Source organism: Mandrillus leucophaeus, unplaced genomic scaffold (assembly GCF_000951045.1).
Source record: "Mandrillus leucophaeus isolate KB7577 unplaced genomic scaffold, Mleu.le_1.0 Scaffold251, whole genome shotgun sequence".
Classification (NCBI taxonomy): domain Eukaryota; kingdom Metazoa; phylum Chordata; class Mammalia; order Primates; family Cercopithecidae; genus Mandrillus; species Mandrillus leucophaeus.
The window spans coordinates 2,656,226-2,673,560 of NW_012102599.1; the positions used below are offsets into that span (position 1 = coordinate 2,656,226).

The following is a 17,335-nucleotide window of genomic DNA, read 5'->3' on the forward strand; positions in this document are numbered from 1 at the left end:
AAAGGTATTTCTAGGAATAGCAGAAGCAATATACACATGAAACAAAGATCTCAAAATTATTAAGTACATAATACCTTTCCTGTTAACAGAAGTACTCTTGTCTCTTCTGAAATATAACTCTTATCATTACAGAAGTCCTATTAATAAAAAAAAAAAAAAAAGAAAAAAGAAAAAGAAAAAAGAAACATCAGTCAAAGGGAACATGAGTATTTTAATTATTCCAATAAGGTTTTTTAGGTATTGTGCCTTGCAATAATAAATATACTTGTGCTAACACATATACCAGTTCGTCAAACAAACAAAACATTTAACAAGCCATACCATAAGTCCAGCTTTAAATTAAACTGATGGCACACACACTTAGGCAAATGTCAAAGATAAATTTCCTAAATCACACCATAAATAAAGCACACCCATGTTTTCATATGGTTCAATGCAGTTTATTCGTTAAATTTATTCATTGAATTCCACCACATCATAAACTTGGGTTGGGTGTGGTGACTCACGCCTGTGAGCCTCATCCCATCACTTTGGGAGGCCAAAGTGGGCAGATCACCTGAGGTCAGGAGTTTGAGACATGCCTGGCCTGGCCAACAGTGAAACCCCGTCTCTACAAAAAATACAAAATTAGCCGGGCCGAGTGGCATGCGCCTGTAATCCCAGCTACTCAGGAGGCTGAGGCAGGAGAATCACTTGAACCTGGGAGGCAGAGGTTGTGGTGAGCCAAGATCGTGCCATTGCACTCCATCCTGGGTGACAAGAGTGAAACTCCATCTCAAAACACAAACAAACAAACAAACAAAAACAACAACAAAAAACACATAAAACTGTTTCTTAGAACCATAAGTAGACCAACTGTCAAAATACAATTAAGTGAATTATGTTGACAGCTGTGATATTAACAAGTAAATAAACGATTTAAACGAAATGTGGAAAATGATAGCACTTTGAGAGTTGTTATCTATATACAAATTAGGAGTTCAAACTTGATCTCTTGATGCCTCTTCCTGCTTAATATCTGAAAATGGCAAACAAATAAACCACAACGTTGTGTCAGTGAAGCAAAACCAGCTACTAAACTCAGGAAATATAAATAAGTTTTAAGTAATCCCATTAAAAAATATTTTTTAATTGTATTAAATTTACCTTCACAGAAGTAGGAAAGAACAAAGTGTGCCTGTGAGGAAATCACAGTTTTGTCATGTGTGCTAGGCAAAGTCGTATCATTTCTTTTGCACAGTCTTCTATGCAGCTAAAATAAACATCAAGAAACCTGTGTACCAAAGTTCATTCACTTCATTCATAAAGATATACTATAGCTTCACTAGGTTCACTAACTTCACAAACCTAGTTTTCTAGTGTTTATGAATTTATAACACATTGAAAGCAACATGTTAGAAAAATAAGGAATGCTGCATACTGAAAACAGAAAAACCTAAGTTACTATTAAGAAGACTAAAACACTACAACACAGAAAATATCAAAAGAAAAAAAACCACAAAAATTGTTATTTATGAGGCCAGACAGGTGTAGTGACATGCAGGAATTTAATTCTTGATGATGGTATCACCACTGTTACGAAGATTCTATTCAGGTATTATTCTATTCATGATGGTCCTTGGTCAACAACAGGATTAATTTTAATTCAACAGCTCACTTAAGAGCATTTTACAGGCTGGGCATGGTGGCTCATGCCTGTAATCCCAGCACTTTGGGATGCTGGAGGTGGGTTGATCACTTGAGCCCAGGAGTTTGAGGCCTGGCCAACATGATGAAACCACCTCTCTACAAAAAAGTTAAAAAATTAGCCAGGTGTGGTGACACACGCCTGCAGTCACAACTACTTGAGAGGCTGAGGTAGGAGGACTGTTTGAGCCAGGGAGTTGGAGGCTGCAGTGGGCCAAAATCAAGCCATTGCACTCCAGCCTGAGTGACAGAGACAAAACAAAACAAAACAAAACAAAAACAAAAACAAAAACAAAAACAAAACAAAACAAAATTTTATACAGATCAGTGGATTCAATTAGAGAGTATACTTTTGCAATTCTCATTATTTCTATCAAAAGCAAGGCACAGTTAAGTGTTTAATACTAAATAATAAAAATCATTACATTTTAGCAAACTTTTAGTAAAGTACGGCATTCAAAGTAGGAAGCTCCGTTTATTTCTTGGAATGTGCATTTGGAGAATTCTCTAAGCTAGGGGTCTCCAACCCACGAGCCGCAGACCAGTATGGGTTATAGGTCATGGGTCTGCGGCCTGTTAGGAACTGGGATGCACAGCAGGCAGTAAGTGGCTGGCCAGCAAGCATTACCACCTGAGCTCTGCCTCCTGTCGGATCAATGGCAGCATGAGATTCTTACAAAAGCACAAACCCTACTGTGAACTATGCATGCGAGGGAGCTAGGTTGTGTGCTCCTTATGAGAATCTAACTAATGCCTGATGACCTGAGGTAAAACAGTTTCATCCTGAAACCATCTCCCCACCTCAATTTCTCTGTGGAAAAATTGTCTTCCATGAAACTGGTCCCAGGTGTCAAAAAGGTTGGGAATCACTGCTCTAAAGGGGTCATTACTGAGGCATATATATATACATTTACAGGAGAAAGTTAAACAAGTTTAAAATACTACCTAAAAGCAGGAAATAAATAAAAGCTTTAAAAAATCCAAATTAGCTGGAAATACTTAACAGAACCTGGGTTACCTGAAAATTTTACTTACATAGGAAACAACCTGCTGAAAGCAGAATAGATACACTGTATATTAATTAATAACACCATTTATTGAATGGTTTTATGTGATGAACTCTTCATATAAACCTAGATATTAGTAATTGTCCATATGTATTATTAACATCTGCATTATAAAGATGAAGAAATTGAGGCTTAGAGGAGGGAACTTGTCCCTCCTTACGGTGTGCCAAATATTAAAAATTTTTGTCTGCAAAAATACGTTTCAATAAAATGAGATTAAAATAATTTTAAAAATCTGAAAACTCTAATGCTAGAAATTCCTAGAATAAACATAAGATCAACAATATTTGTAGTCTTCTGTTCAAGGCAGAATAATGTTCAGGGCTGTGTAAGACAATCTCCCATTCTTTGATAAACTCTGATTTTCTTTTTTTACTCTGTAGTCAAGACAATTCAGTATTTGCCACAATGGTTGATGGTAACTGAAATTTAAATCAGTTTAGTGTGGTAGGAAAAATGAGAGGAAGAAAATTACCTTTTCAGGTTGTGTAAAAAATTTCATTGGGAGGACTGGGTCCTTTGGTGAATCTGCATTGCACAAAGCACTTTTACTATTTATAACACAGAGAGCCACATCACATACTGTATACAGTTTCTAGGGAAGAAAACGAATCATATATAACTTTTAATATTGCAAATAATCACAATTACCAATTCCACTAAATGTATACATTAGAGTTAGAAGAAGGATACTGTGGTTGTTATTTATTCCTTGAACATTCCATATTTCTGTTCAGCATTGTTTATGCAGCCTTCTGGTAAAGAAAAATCCCTCTATATGAATTTAACATGAATGCCAATATGCATGGAAAATAACAAATGAATGAACCAACCCAAAGAAAGCACACAAAAAGAACAAGCATTTGTCTGTAACTCTTACTGTAAGTTTGTAAAATAGCATAGTTGTACATTTTATTCTTATCCTCTAGATCTAAGGTTATAATGTCTTTTCAGAGCACTAAAGATTCTTGAAATAAAATTCACTTGTAATGAAGTGCAATAAAAACTATTCATTTACTTTTGTAAACATTCTAAAACTTAAATTATTATGTATGGCCCCCCCCCCAAAAAAAAAAAGTGGGACAATATATTTTTCTATTACATCTTAACATCCACTGGCCTAAGACTCATCTTACTTCATTTGTCTTGGATTCATCTGGAGACTGGGCATCTCTGGTTAACTTGATGTTCTCTGCCATCTTCTTCATAAAGGCATGGCTATTGTTTTCATTCTTTGTCATTAAAACTTCAAGCATGAACCATAGGCACCTAAATGTAAACACATTAAAGAGACTAGATATAGACAGATGCTTTAGCTTAAAGCAATAAATATGTTAACAGGAATTTCTGTTGTCTGAATAAAATAAAGTAAAATGATCAACTTTAATGACTAGTACATGTTATTATCCTATTAATAATATTCTATTCAAATGGAAAATCAAAGCATAAAATAATATATAAAAAATGAAAACATAGCTTAATATGAGAAATTCTGACAGTTTCATAAGGCATATAAAGATTCACCCTAGCTGGACATGGTGGCTCATGCCTACAACCTCAGCACTTTGGGAGGCTGCGGTGGGTAGATTGTCTGAAACCAGAAATTCGAGGCCGGGCATGGTGGTTCATGCCTGTAATCCGGGCACTTTGAGAGGCCAAGGAAGGCGGATCACGAGGTCAGGAAATCGAGACCATCCTGGCTAACACAGTGAAACCCTGTCTCTACCCAAAATACAAAAATTAGATGGGCGTGGTGGCAGGCGCCTGTAGTCCCAGCTTCTTGGGAGGCTGAGGCAGGAGAATGGCATGAACCCGGGAGGCGGAGCTTGCAGTGAGCCAAGACTGCGCTACTGCATTCCAGCCTGGGTGACAGAGTGAGACTCCGTCTCAAATGGAAAAAAAACAAAACAAGAAATTCGAGACCGACCCCGTGAGACCCCATTTCTACAAAAAAATACAAAAATTAGCTGGGCATGGTGGTGGGTGCCTGTAGTCCCAGCTACTTGCAGGGCTGCGGTGGGAGGATCACTTGTGGCTGCAGTGAGCCACGATCACACCACTGCACTCCAGCCTGGACAAAAAAGTGACACCCTCTCAGAAGAAAACACAGGTTCACCCTATAGATAAGTTTAGATAATCCAATGTATCTTAACACCCAGCAATGATGAGCAAATCAACACACAGCAGTCTTGGTATTTTGATTATTTATAAGCTATGCAGAAGTTCTACAATTGGTATGCAGTTCTGCTGAGAAACAAATCTAAACTGCATGTGCTATGAGGCTGATGTGTGTGGTACTCAGCCACTCAATTAAGGAGTCACAATCTCAAACCACTTTTGCTATTCTACACTTGTCACTGTATATTCATTTAACACATGTATATTCATTTAACACATGTATATTCATTTAACACATTGTGTCTGAAGGGAACATTTGAATTTCCAAGTGAAAGTGAACCCCAAATCAGGCTGAACATCAGAATTGCTTGGAGAACTTAAATAGACAAATCTGGAAATGGGGCCTGTTTTTATAAAGATCCCAGGATTTTCAGGCAGTGACATGACTACTACATTACTGCATCAACAGGGGAGAAATTATTTGATGATACTCTGTAAAAGTTTCTTTTCCTACATTCCACGTAACTGTTTTAAGAGACTACTGTAGCATGCATTAGTTTTTTAGCTTAATGGCTTAAATGATAGTTGATTGTTTCAATAGTATTTATTAACTTTGGCAAAGAGTTGTCAACTCTAGTTAAGATATTGGATAGCTGCTAGAATCCTGATCAAAGAAAGGAGCAGAATAATGAATAACAACACATATAATAAAAATTAGCAAATATTTAATGAGTGCTTACTATCTAATAAGCATTAGGCTAAGCACTTTACCGTCATATAATCCTCATAACTCTATAAAGAATATGAAAAATCATCACCATTATATATAGAACCTATTTTTTTTTTGTCTGTCTTTTAAGACTGGGTCTTGCTTGCCTCTCAGGCTGGAGTGCAGTGGCGTGATCACAGCCCCAGCAGCCATGGTGTCCTGGGCTCACACTATCCTCCTACCTCAGCTTCCTGAGTAGCTGGGACTATAGGCGTTCGCCACTATGTCTGGCTAATTTTTATAGAGCTGGGGTTTCGCCAGGTTGCCCAGACTGTCTTGAACTCCTAGGCTCAAGCAATCTACCCGCCTTGGCCTCACAAAGTGCTGGGACTGCAGGTGTAAGCTACCATGCTTGGCTGTCTGAGTATTTTTTTTGAGGCGTTACCTGTTTAGGGTCACAGAGATAAAAAGATGGAGCTAGGATTAGAACCAGGTCTGCCTTTATACTTTTAACAAAAATACACAAAATAAATATAATAAACATTATCTGAGTAACTATGTACTAGACAAAGGTGGCAACACTGAACACATCGGTTCTACAGGTTTGAGGATTCTATTTATTTATGTAAACACTGAAGTCATTTCCTTAACTCTTAGGTCAGAATTCTGTTGAGTTTCTATTAACTTGAAGATTTGTTTGATCCCTTTTCACAAAAGTATAGGGTTAGGATTACTCTCAGTTTTAGGGGATAAGGTGAGGAAGCATTCCTATGCAGCGTTTCTTTAAAAAGTTGTAACAAAAAAATCTTGCAATAAGGTTTTAAACATTAGTATATATATAAAATACTTGAATGCACATCAACATAATAGAGAATTTATTCCTTGAAGTAACTGGAAAAAAGTATGATTGTTTTGTGATAAGAACGCCAATTCCACCTTAATTTTATGCAAACATGCTGAGACTAATGTGCTACCTAACATGAACCAATTGACTCAAGAAATTTTAGTAGTTGGAAGCTGTTCAATATAATGTTACGTTTAAAACAGGACACAAAACAATACAAAACAAAACGTATTATAAAACAATATAAAATAGACATTAAAATGGCATTTTGTGAAATTAGAATATGATGAAAACCCTGGGGCCGTGTCTCACTTCTGCATCCTCAATACTGCCCAAGAAATGTAATCATTAATGTTTACCCATCCTACGAAGTACACAGACTCCCATAATCCTCTGCTTCTTCTTGCCTTATCCAAAGGAGCTAATTCCTCTCCATCTCAATGTCTTTTCACTGAGCTCTCTGGAATATACTTTCCCCCCAAAAAGAAACTTCAATGAATGCTCACTTCACCTTTTTGCCATAACTGAAACCATACCCCCACTCCAAGAAAGCTTGCCTTGCATTCCCCTAAAGTTGTAACTGCTCATTCTATTAGATGATGCATACTCACGGTCAGAGAGTGGGTTCAGCTTCTATCATCCCCAATGCTGATTCCAGTTATTCTTTCATGTTTATGTACAATTACTCCAAGGAAGCTTGTGCCATTTGGCTGCTTCTACCATCCTCTCCTTGTCAACTTATCAGCTTCCCTATGTTCCTTGTGTTCATTTAGTTTCTGGATGACATTTTTCCTCGACTCCATCTTTAAGTCCTGCCTATTTTCTGGGCAACCTACTCAACACGATTTCCTAATTCTTTGGTGGTTCCAATCCTGGTAAATTTTCTTTGCCTAAGACATTTCACTGCCTCAGACATTCCTAGACTTGGTTAATCTTTAGAAATTGTTCACCTGTGAAATTATAAATTCACTGCAGCCTACCTCCTGGGCTCAAGCGATGCTCCTGCCTCAGCTTCTCGAGTAGCTGGGACTACAGGCACATGTTAAAACACCAAGTCAATTCAAAAAAACTATTTGTAGAGATAGGGTCCTGCTATGTTGCTCAGGCTGGTCCTGAAATCCTGGACTCAAATAATCCTCTTGTCATGACCTCTCAACATTTTAATCACTTTTTTGAAAACAGTGTCAACTCTCTTACCAATTTTTCTTCTGGTACACTTGCTTTGAAAAACTCAAGAACAATCCAAGTCTTTGGCTTCTTGACAGCTATATTTAGAATTGTTTAATGCTACAGAAAAACCATGTAGCTGAGAAGCTTGATATAATTATAAATTTAAAATTTTTAACTTGGTACTTTATGCTAGCCAGCTATCCTATGTGTCACCAGGATTTTTAGCTACTTCTTCACAGCAGCTGTTTCCAATCTTTACACTACTCATATCTAATTCTATCACCCTCACCTACCAGTAGACTCTGCTCCTTTATCATTTAGAAGCCTAAGTCATTAGATGAGACCTCCTCAACTACTTAACAGCAGTCCTGGAAAATTATTTTTATTTCCTGGCCTTCCCTTTATCTATCTTTAAGATCCCACCGCCTCACAAATTCTTCTTTTAGAAGTCCTCACCTCATTTATTACCATCGTTTCTTTTACCTACAACCACACTTTATCCCCTGGCTCCTTAAATATTTTCCATTGCCTTCTTCCTCCCCAGTTCATAGCCAATTTTTAAAAAAGATTTGTCTAAATGATATGTATTCCTTATCTTTTGGCAATTTGGCTTTCCTCTGCATTGCTTTACTACAGCTGCCCCTGCCAAGGTTATCAGTGAGTGCTTTGTTGCTAAACACATTTTAAACAATTTTTCCAACCAGTAAGCAAATAAATACAGTTTGTTGTTAAATTCAAAGGACACTTATTAGCTGTGTGACTTTACCCTTGCTGGTATCTTCATTTGTAAAATGGGAACAACGGGATGGGTGCGGTGACTCACACCTGTAATCCCAGCACTTTGGGAGGTCGAAGCGGGTGGATTACCTGAGGCCCGGAGTTTGAAACCAGCCTGGCCAACATGGTGAAACTCCATCTCTTTAAAAAAATACAAAAATTAGCCGAGCATGGTGGTGCATGCCTGTAGTCCCAGCTACTTCGGGATGTTAAGGCAGGAGAATTGCTTGAACCTGGGAGGCGGAGGTTGCAATGAGCCAAGATCACACCACTGCACTCCAACCTGGGCGACAGAACAAGACTCCATCTCAAAACATAAACAAAAACAAAAATAAAATGGGAACAACAGTAATTATCCCATTGTTCTCAAGAATAAATGAGGTTAATATTTCCAGTACACTTAACATATAATAAAAAGCCAATGAAAGTTAGCGGGTTCCTGATCATTTTTCCAAACTGCTGCTCCTTGACCTCCAATATTCTTCCTCTAGGTCGTTTTCTGATTCTCTGTTCTTTCCAGCAGTGATATGTTTGAAGTCTACACTACTAGAAGTTCTGCTCTACAGATTATTTTTCCTTCCTCCTCTAACTTCTGACTCCCTCCAAGTGTGATTATGTGCCTATTCTAGGTACTCCCACAACAGCAGAGCATATATCACATACCATATTGTAACCACCTCTTCACCCTTCTTCATCTTCCATTAGATTGTAAACCTTAAGGGAATATATATGATACTCATATTACATAACCTCACAGCCCAAGAACCTAGCATACCTGGCACATCGAAAGTACTCTATAAATATTTGTTAAGGAAGTATGAACATATAAAGAAGAAAAAGTGTTGAAAGATACAGACCAAACTGTTAATAGCAATGATGGGCTTTTAGGGGGTATAATTATGAATAATTATTTTCTTCTTAATGAATTCATTTTCAATTTTATCTTACTGAATATCAATAAAGGAGAAAGGTAATCATTAAACATTAAAGGTGGCCGGGCGCGGTGGCTCATGCCTGTAATCCCAGCACTTGGGGAGGCCGAGGCGGGCGGATCACGAGGTCAGGAGATGGAGACCACAGTGAAAACCCATCTCTACTAAAAATACAAAAAATTAGCCGGGCATGGTGGCCAGTGCCTGTAGTTCCAGCTACTCGGGAGGCTGAGGCAGGAGAATGGCGAGAACCTGGCAGGTGGAGCTTGCAGTGAGCCGAGATGGCGCCATTGCACTACAGCCTGGGCGACAGAGCAAAAAAAAAATTAAATAAACATTAAAGGCTATATTTAAGTAAGATTTTCCAAATTCAAATAAATTATTACTGATGTCAGAAAAACGGCAGAGTTAAGAAATTTCAGATATCAATTGCAACAACAAAACGAAAGCTGGAAAAAACCAATCATAATCACCTGTGCAGAACTCTGGAAGCTCATGGGATCCAGCAACCAGGAGGTAAACACCTGGTTTGATGGGAGAGGGGATGAATCTCAACAGTGAAGGGAATCTATGTCAGGGTCACAGGCTGACCATAAAGATAACAGAACTATAACTTCAAGGCCTACACAAAACAAGGAATACAGACTTTGTGAAAGTAGTTTAGAAAAGTCAGAATGGTGGACTGCGCCCTACAAGAACCAAAAGCAATCTAGAAAGAGGGGAAGAACCAGATTTTTAGAGTTATCACATTATAGTACTTAAAATGTCCAATTCCTAACAAAAAACTACAAATCACATAATCAGGCAAATATGACTAACTCACAGGGGAGAAGAAAGAATTAGGAATTAACCCTGAGGAGGCCCAGATTTTAGAGTGACTAGTCAAAGACATTAAATCAATTGTCTTAAATATACTCAATGAGATAAAAGAAACAGATAATTATATGTATGAACAAGCAGAGAATACTGATAAAGAGACAGAAATAATTAAAACGAACCAAGCAGGAATTCCAGGACAGAAAAGTATAACAGCTGAAATTAAAAATTCACTCTAGGAGGATTCAATGGCAGACTACAGCAGGCAGAAAGATTCAGCAAACCTGTAGATAAGGCAACTGAAAATACTCAGTCTGAACAGAAAGAAAAGAGAATGAAGAAAAACAAAATCTAAAGAACCTGCAAGACACAATCAGAAATACTAACATACACATCATGGAATTCCCAAATGGAAAGACAGAAAGTGGCAGAAAAGATATTTGACGAAATAATGGTCAAAAACTTGCAAATTTTATGAAAGATGTGAATTTATACATCCAAGAAACTCAGTGATCTCCAAGCAGGATGAAATCTGAGACCCACACTGAGACACATTAGGGTCAAATGGTTGAACATGTGATAAAGAGATAAAGGATAAAGGTCTCTTCAAAGCAGCCAAGAAGGAAGTGACTCAGGTTAAAGGATCCTCAATAAGAATAAGAGCTGATTTCTCATCAGAAACCATAATGGCCAAGAGGCAGTGGTGGGATGACATCCTCAAGTTCTATAAAAACAAAAAACAAAAAACCCCGTTGATGAATGGGGTCAACGAACAACTCGTCAACCGAGAATCTTTTTTTTTTTTTAAAGAATCTTATATCCTATATAAGATTTGTCTTTGTCCAAGAATAAATACAAAACCAACACATTTTCCAAATAAACAAAAGCAAAGGGAGTTTGTCATTAGCAGACCTGTCGTATGAGAAATGCTAAAGTGAGTCTATCAGGCTGAAATGAAAGAACACTAGATAGTAATTTAAAGCCACAAGAAGAAATAAGTAAATCTGGTGAAAGTAACCATATAGGTACATTTAAAAGACAGTATTATTGTACTTTGGCTCATAACTCATTTTTTTCATACATGATTTAAAAGGAAAATGCGGCTGGGCGTGGTGGCTCATGCCTGTAATCCCAGTACTTTGGGAGGCCAAGGTGGGTGGATCTCCTGAGGTCAGGAGTTCGAGACCAGCCTGGCCAACACGGTGAAACCTCGTCTCTACCAAAGATACAAAAATTAGCCGGGCTTGGTGGCGGGCACCTGTAATCTCAGGTACTCAGGAGGCTGAGGCAGGAGAATTGCTTGAACCTGGAAGGCAGCGGTTGCAATGAGCCGAGATTGTGACACTGCACTCCAGCCTGGGCAACAGAGTGAGACTCTGTCTCAAAAAAAAATAAATAAATAAAATAAAAATAAAAGGAAAATGCATAAAACAGTAACTGTAAATCTAAGTAAATGGGAATATAGCCTATAAAGATGTGATTTGTGATAATAAAAAATAAAGGGAGGGAAAATACAGACGTAGAGGAGCAATGCGTCCATAAGCTATTGAAACAAATTTACTATTATTCGAAATAGGTTGTTATAAATTTGAGGTGTCAGCTGTGATCTAAAACCTAATGAAATAGCTAAAAATTTTACAAAAGATAAGTCAGAAGGTTCACCACAAAAAAGTCAACTAAATACAAAAGAAAGAGGCAAAACTGGAGGAATTTAACAAAAAACAAGACATGCAGAAAATACACAGCTAAGGCCAGGCGCGGTGGCTCACGCCTGTAATCCGAGCACTTTGAGAGGCCGATGCGGGTGGATCACGAGGTCAGGAGATCGAGACCATCCTGATGAACACGGTGAAACCCCGTCTGTACTAAAAACACAAAAAAATTAGCCGGGCGTGGTGGCGGGCGCCTGTAGTCCCAGCTTCTAGGGAGGCTGAGGCAGGAGAATGGCGTGAACCCAGGAGGCGGTGGAGTTTGCAGTGAGCAGAGATCGCGCGGCGCCACTGCACTCCAGCGTGGGTGACACAGCGAGACTCTGTCTCAAAAAAAAAAAAAGAAGAAAATACACAGCTATTTAGCAAAACTCCTTCCTTATCAGTAATTACTTCTTTTTTTTTTTTTTTTTTTGAGACGGAGTCTCGCTCTGTCGCCCACGCTGGAGTGCAGTGGCCGGATCTCAGCTCACTGCAAGCTCCGCCTCCCGGGTTCACGTCATTCTCCTGCCTCAGCCTCCCAAGGAGCTGGGACTACAGGCGCCCGCCACCTCGCCGGGCTAGTTTTTTGTATTTTTTAGTAGAGACGGGGTTTCACCGTGTTAGCCAGGATGGTCTCGATCTCCTGACCTCGTGATCCCCCTGTCTCGGCCTCCCAAAGTGCTGGGATTACAGGCTTGAGCCACCGCGCCCGGCCAGTAATTACTTTTAATGTAAAAGATATTTCATGTAACAGTAGAAATAAGTGGCTATTTTATTATTAGATAAAACAGATTTAAAGTCAAAAAGCTAACAAGAGACTACAAGGACTATACTGATAAAAGGTCAATCTAGCAAGAAAATGTGACTGTAATAAATATATACAAAACAACAAGAAAGTCCCCAAATCTATGAAGCAAAAAAATCAACACAATTGAAGGGAGAAATAGAGTGCCTTAATAAGAACTGGAGACATCAATAACCCATTTTCTTTTTTCTGTTTAATTTTTTAAAAAGAGACAGAGTCTCACTATGCTGCCAGGCTGGTCTCAAATTCCCAGGCCCAAGCAATTCTCCCGCTCCGGCCTCCCAAAATTGCTGGGATTACAGGTGTGAGCCACCATGCCTGGCCAAGAATAAAATGTTTAGAAATAAATTTAACCAAGGAAGACAAAGACCCATACCTAGAAAACTACAGAACAGTGCTGGAAAAATAAATAAGATAAAATAAAATAAAATTAAAATAAAAAATTAAAGGCCTAAATAAATGCAAAGACATCCTGTGCTAACAGATTAGAAGACTTAATACTGGTAAGATAGTATCACCCAAGGCAATATACAGATTCAATGCCATTCCTATCAAAGAACAATGGAATTTTTTAGAAATATAGATAAATGCAACCTAAAATTCACAGGAAATATCAAAAGCCAAAACAATCTTGAAAAAGAACAGAAATCAGCCTTTCCAACTCTGAAACTTATTATAAAGTTACAGTAATGACAGTTACATGGTATAAGGCCAGACATACAAATTAAATAGGATTGAGAGCCCAGAAGTAAGCACTTGCATATACGGTCAGTTGATATTTGACAAGGGTGCCAAAACCAATCTTTGGGGAAAGAACAGTCTCTTCAACAAATGGTACTGGAAAAATTGGATATTCACAAACAAAATAATGAATCTGAATGTTTACCTTATACCACCTGCAGCAATGAATTTACAATGGATCAAAGATCTTAACTAAAGAGCTAAAACTATAAGTCATGGAAGGAAATGCAGTAAAATTTTTTTTTTAAGACAGAGTTTTGCTGTTATTGTCCAGGCTGGAGTGCAACGGTGCGACCTTGGCTCACTGCAACCTCCGCCTCCCAGGTTCAAGCGATTCTCCTGCCTCAGCCTCCCGAGTAGCTGGGATTACAGGTGCTCGCCACAACACACAGCTAATTTCTTATATTTTTAGTAGAGACAGGGTTTCACCATGTTGGTCAGACTGGTCTCGAACTCCTGACCTCAGGTGATCCACCCGCCTTGGTCTTCCAAAATGCTGGGATTACAGGCGTGAGCCACTGTGCCTGGCCAAAAACACAGTAAAAAATGTTTATAAACTTGGATTTGGCTCCTTAATTATGATAACAAAAGTACTGTATAGGCAACAAAAGAAAAAATACACTGGGCTTCATTAAAGTGAAAACTTTCGTGCATCAAAGGATACTATCAAGAATGTAAATGATATACCCGATAAGAGATAAATACCCAAATACAAAAAGAACTCTTACAACTCAGTAACAAAAAGATAACCCAATTAATATAAAAGGGCAAAGTCACTGGACATTTCTCCACTTAACTGTATGATTAAAAGTGGTTAAAAACGGCAAATTTTGCTATATATATTTAACACAATTAACAAAAAAATTGTTTCTGACACAATAACTTACTAGTTTCCATAAAGTTATGTAACTACATTTTGAAAACCTTAAACAAACAAAAAAAAACAGACCGGGTTTCCTGTCACCCAGGATAGAATGTAGTAGCTGGATCAGAGCTCACTGCAGCCTTCCACTCCTGGGCTCGAGCAAGCCTTCCACCTCAGCCTTCCAAGTAACTGGGAATACGGGTGAGAGTCACCACACCCGCCATGAAAAACATTATTTGGAACTTCAAATTACATGGTAATTTAAAAATTCTGTTTAAAGATACACAAAAATGGAAATGATTTCAGCAAGATGGTAGAACATCTAGAAAATATTTAAGACAAGAATACCATCTTTAATGCACCAGAAGCAGGAGAAGAACTGAGTGATGCCACCACTGGTAAGAGAAACAGTTCAATTTCAGACTGCACCACCCTGATCTCCTAAACTGTCAGAACACTACTTGCACACAATTTCCCTAGAAATTCTGAGATGAGAGGAGGGAACTGGAGGTGGAACTCTGAGCTCTCCACAAGTCTGGGAAGCCCACTCCAGTCCTGTCCCATGAGAACCACTGGGAGTGCTAGATGGGCAGAACCACCTGGGATGAACTGGGGACAAAGAGCAGGGCACTGATTGTGCTTGAACTTTCGTTCAAGTAAGCACTTGCATATACGGTCAGTTGATATTTGACAAGGGTGCCAAAACCAATCTTTGGGGAAAGAACAGTCTCTTCAACAAATGGTACTGGAAAAATTGGATATTCACAAACAAAATAATGAATCTGAATGTTTACCTTATACCACCTGCAGCAATGAATTTACAATGGATCAAAGATCTTAACTAAAGAGCTAAAACTATAAGTCATGGAAGGAAATGCAGTAAATTTTTTTTTTAAGACAGAGTTTTGCTGTTATTGTCCAGGCTGGAGTGCAACGGTGCGACCTTGGCTCACTGCAACCTCCGCCTCCCAGGTTCAGAATAATTTCGTGCTCCAGTCAGTGGGGACACCATGTTGAAGCTACTATGGAGAACAGTATGATGGTTTCCCAGGCTGGGTGTGGTGGCTCATGCCTGTAATCCCAGAAGTTTGGGAGGCCAAGGTGGGAGGACTGCTTGAGCCCAGGAGTTCAGGACCTGCCTGGGCAACATAACAAGATCCTATCTCTATAAAGAGAGAGAGAGAAAAAAAAAGAAGGTTTCTCAAAAAAAAAAAACCAAACCAAAAAAACCCAAAAACAGATCTGCCATATCATCCAGCAATCCCACTGCTGGATATATATCCAAAATAAAGGCATTCAGTATATCTTGGCCGGGCACGGTGGCTCATGCCTGTAATCCCAGCACTTTGGGAGGCCCAGGTGGGTGGATCACTTGAGGCCAGTAGTTGGAGACCACCCTGGGCAATATGGTGAAAACCGGTCTCTACTAAAAATACAAAAATTAGCTGGTCGTGGTGGTACACGTCTGTAGTACTAACTCCTTGGGAGGCTGAGGCATGAGAATAGCTTGAAGTGTGGGAGGCAGAGGTTACAGTGAGTTAAATTAATGCCACTGCACTCCAGCCTGGGCAACAGAGTGACACTTGTCTCAAAAAAAAAAAAAAAAAAAAAAGAAAGGAAATTAGTACATCTAAGAGACAGATGCATTTCTATATTTACTGTAGCACTATTCACAACAGCCAAGATATGGCATCAACCTAAGTGTCCCTCAACAGATAAATTAATTAGGAAAATGTAGGATATATACACACACAATGAAAAACTATTCATCCATAAAAAAGAATGAAATTCTGTCATTTTCAGCAACATGAACAGAGCTTGAAGTCATTATGCTCAGTGAAATAAGCCAAGCAGAGACAAATATCACATGGTCTCGCTCATATGTGAGCACTAAAAGAGTGAAGGCACTTTTTCTGTGAGCACTAAAAGAGTGAAGATCCTAGCACTTTGGGAGGCTGAGGCAGGAGGGTCACGTGAGTCCAGGAATTTGAGACCAGCCTGGGCAACACAGTGAGACCCCATCTCTACAAAAAACATAAAAATTAGCTGGTCATGGTGGCACATGTAGTCCCAGCTACTCGGGAAGCTGAGGTGGAAGACTATTTTAGCCCAGGAGGTCAGGGTACAATAGGCCCTGATCACACCACTGCACTTCAGCCTGGGGGTAGAATAAGAACTTGTCTCATTAAAAACGTAAAATAAAATAAAAATGAAGATCTTATACAGGCAGAGAGTAGAAGGGTGGTTACCAGAGGCTGTCAAGTGTAGAAGGAAAGGGGAATAAAGAGAGACTGGGTGCCAGGTGCAGTGGCTCATGTCTGTAATTCCAGCACTTGGGGAGGCTGAGGCAGGCGGATCATGAGGTCAGGAGACCAGCCTGGCCAACATGGTAAAACCCCATCTCTAACAAAAATACAAAAAAAGAATTAGCCAGGAGTCGTGGCAAGCACCTGCAGTCCCAGCTACTCAGGAGTCTGAGATGGGAGAATCACTTGAACCAGGGAGGCAGATGTTGCAGTGAGCCAAAATCGTGCCACTGCACTCCAGCCTGTGTGACAGAGCAAGACTCTATCTCGGGGGAAAAAAAAAAGAGACTAGTTAATGGGTACAAAAATACACTTAGATACAAGGAATAAGTTCTGACATTTGATACCACGGTAGGGTGACTATAGTTAACAATAACTTATTTGTATTTTAACAATTTTATTGTTACTATTATTTTTTAGAGACAGGGTCTCACTCTATCACCCAGGCTGGGGTGCAGTGGCTTAATCATAGCTCATTGCAGCTCCGATTGCCTGGGATGAACAGGGGATGGGTATCTTAATTATTCTGATTTTCTCATTACACACTATATGCACATACCAAAATATTGTGTGTACCTCATAAATGTGTACAATTATTATGTATCCAAAAAAATTTTTAAAGATACTTGAAGCTCTTGCATGCTAGACAGAACAAAGAATAAAAAATATGCTCCACTGTTTTCAGTTCCAACTCCAATTATTTCACACACTTCAGTACTCTTCCCATATTCAAACTCTCTCAAAATAAATAGTAAAAATCAAATATAATATCTAAGATAACCAAACTAACCTATTTCAAAGACTTGGA

General features: G+C 38.8%; 1 protein-coding gene across 1 annotated transcript in view; it reads right to left on the reverse strand.

Moving 5' to 3' along the window:
* Positions 1–17,335, reverse strand: part of PDS5A (PDS5 cohesin associated factor A) — a 159,814-nt gene that overhangs the window by 20,415 nt on the left and 122,064 nt on the right. Inside the window, exons 26-28 of the mRNA XM_011983585.1 lie at positions 3,890–4,022; positions 3,229–3,348; positions 75–137 (exon numbers count right to left, since the gene is read on the reverse strand). Coding sequence (XP_011838975.1) covers positions 75–137; positions 3,229–3,348; positions 3,890–4,022 — 316 coding nt within the window. The remainder of the gene's footprint in view (positions 1–74; positions 138–3,228; positions 3,349–3,889; positions 4,023–17,335) is intronic.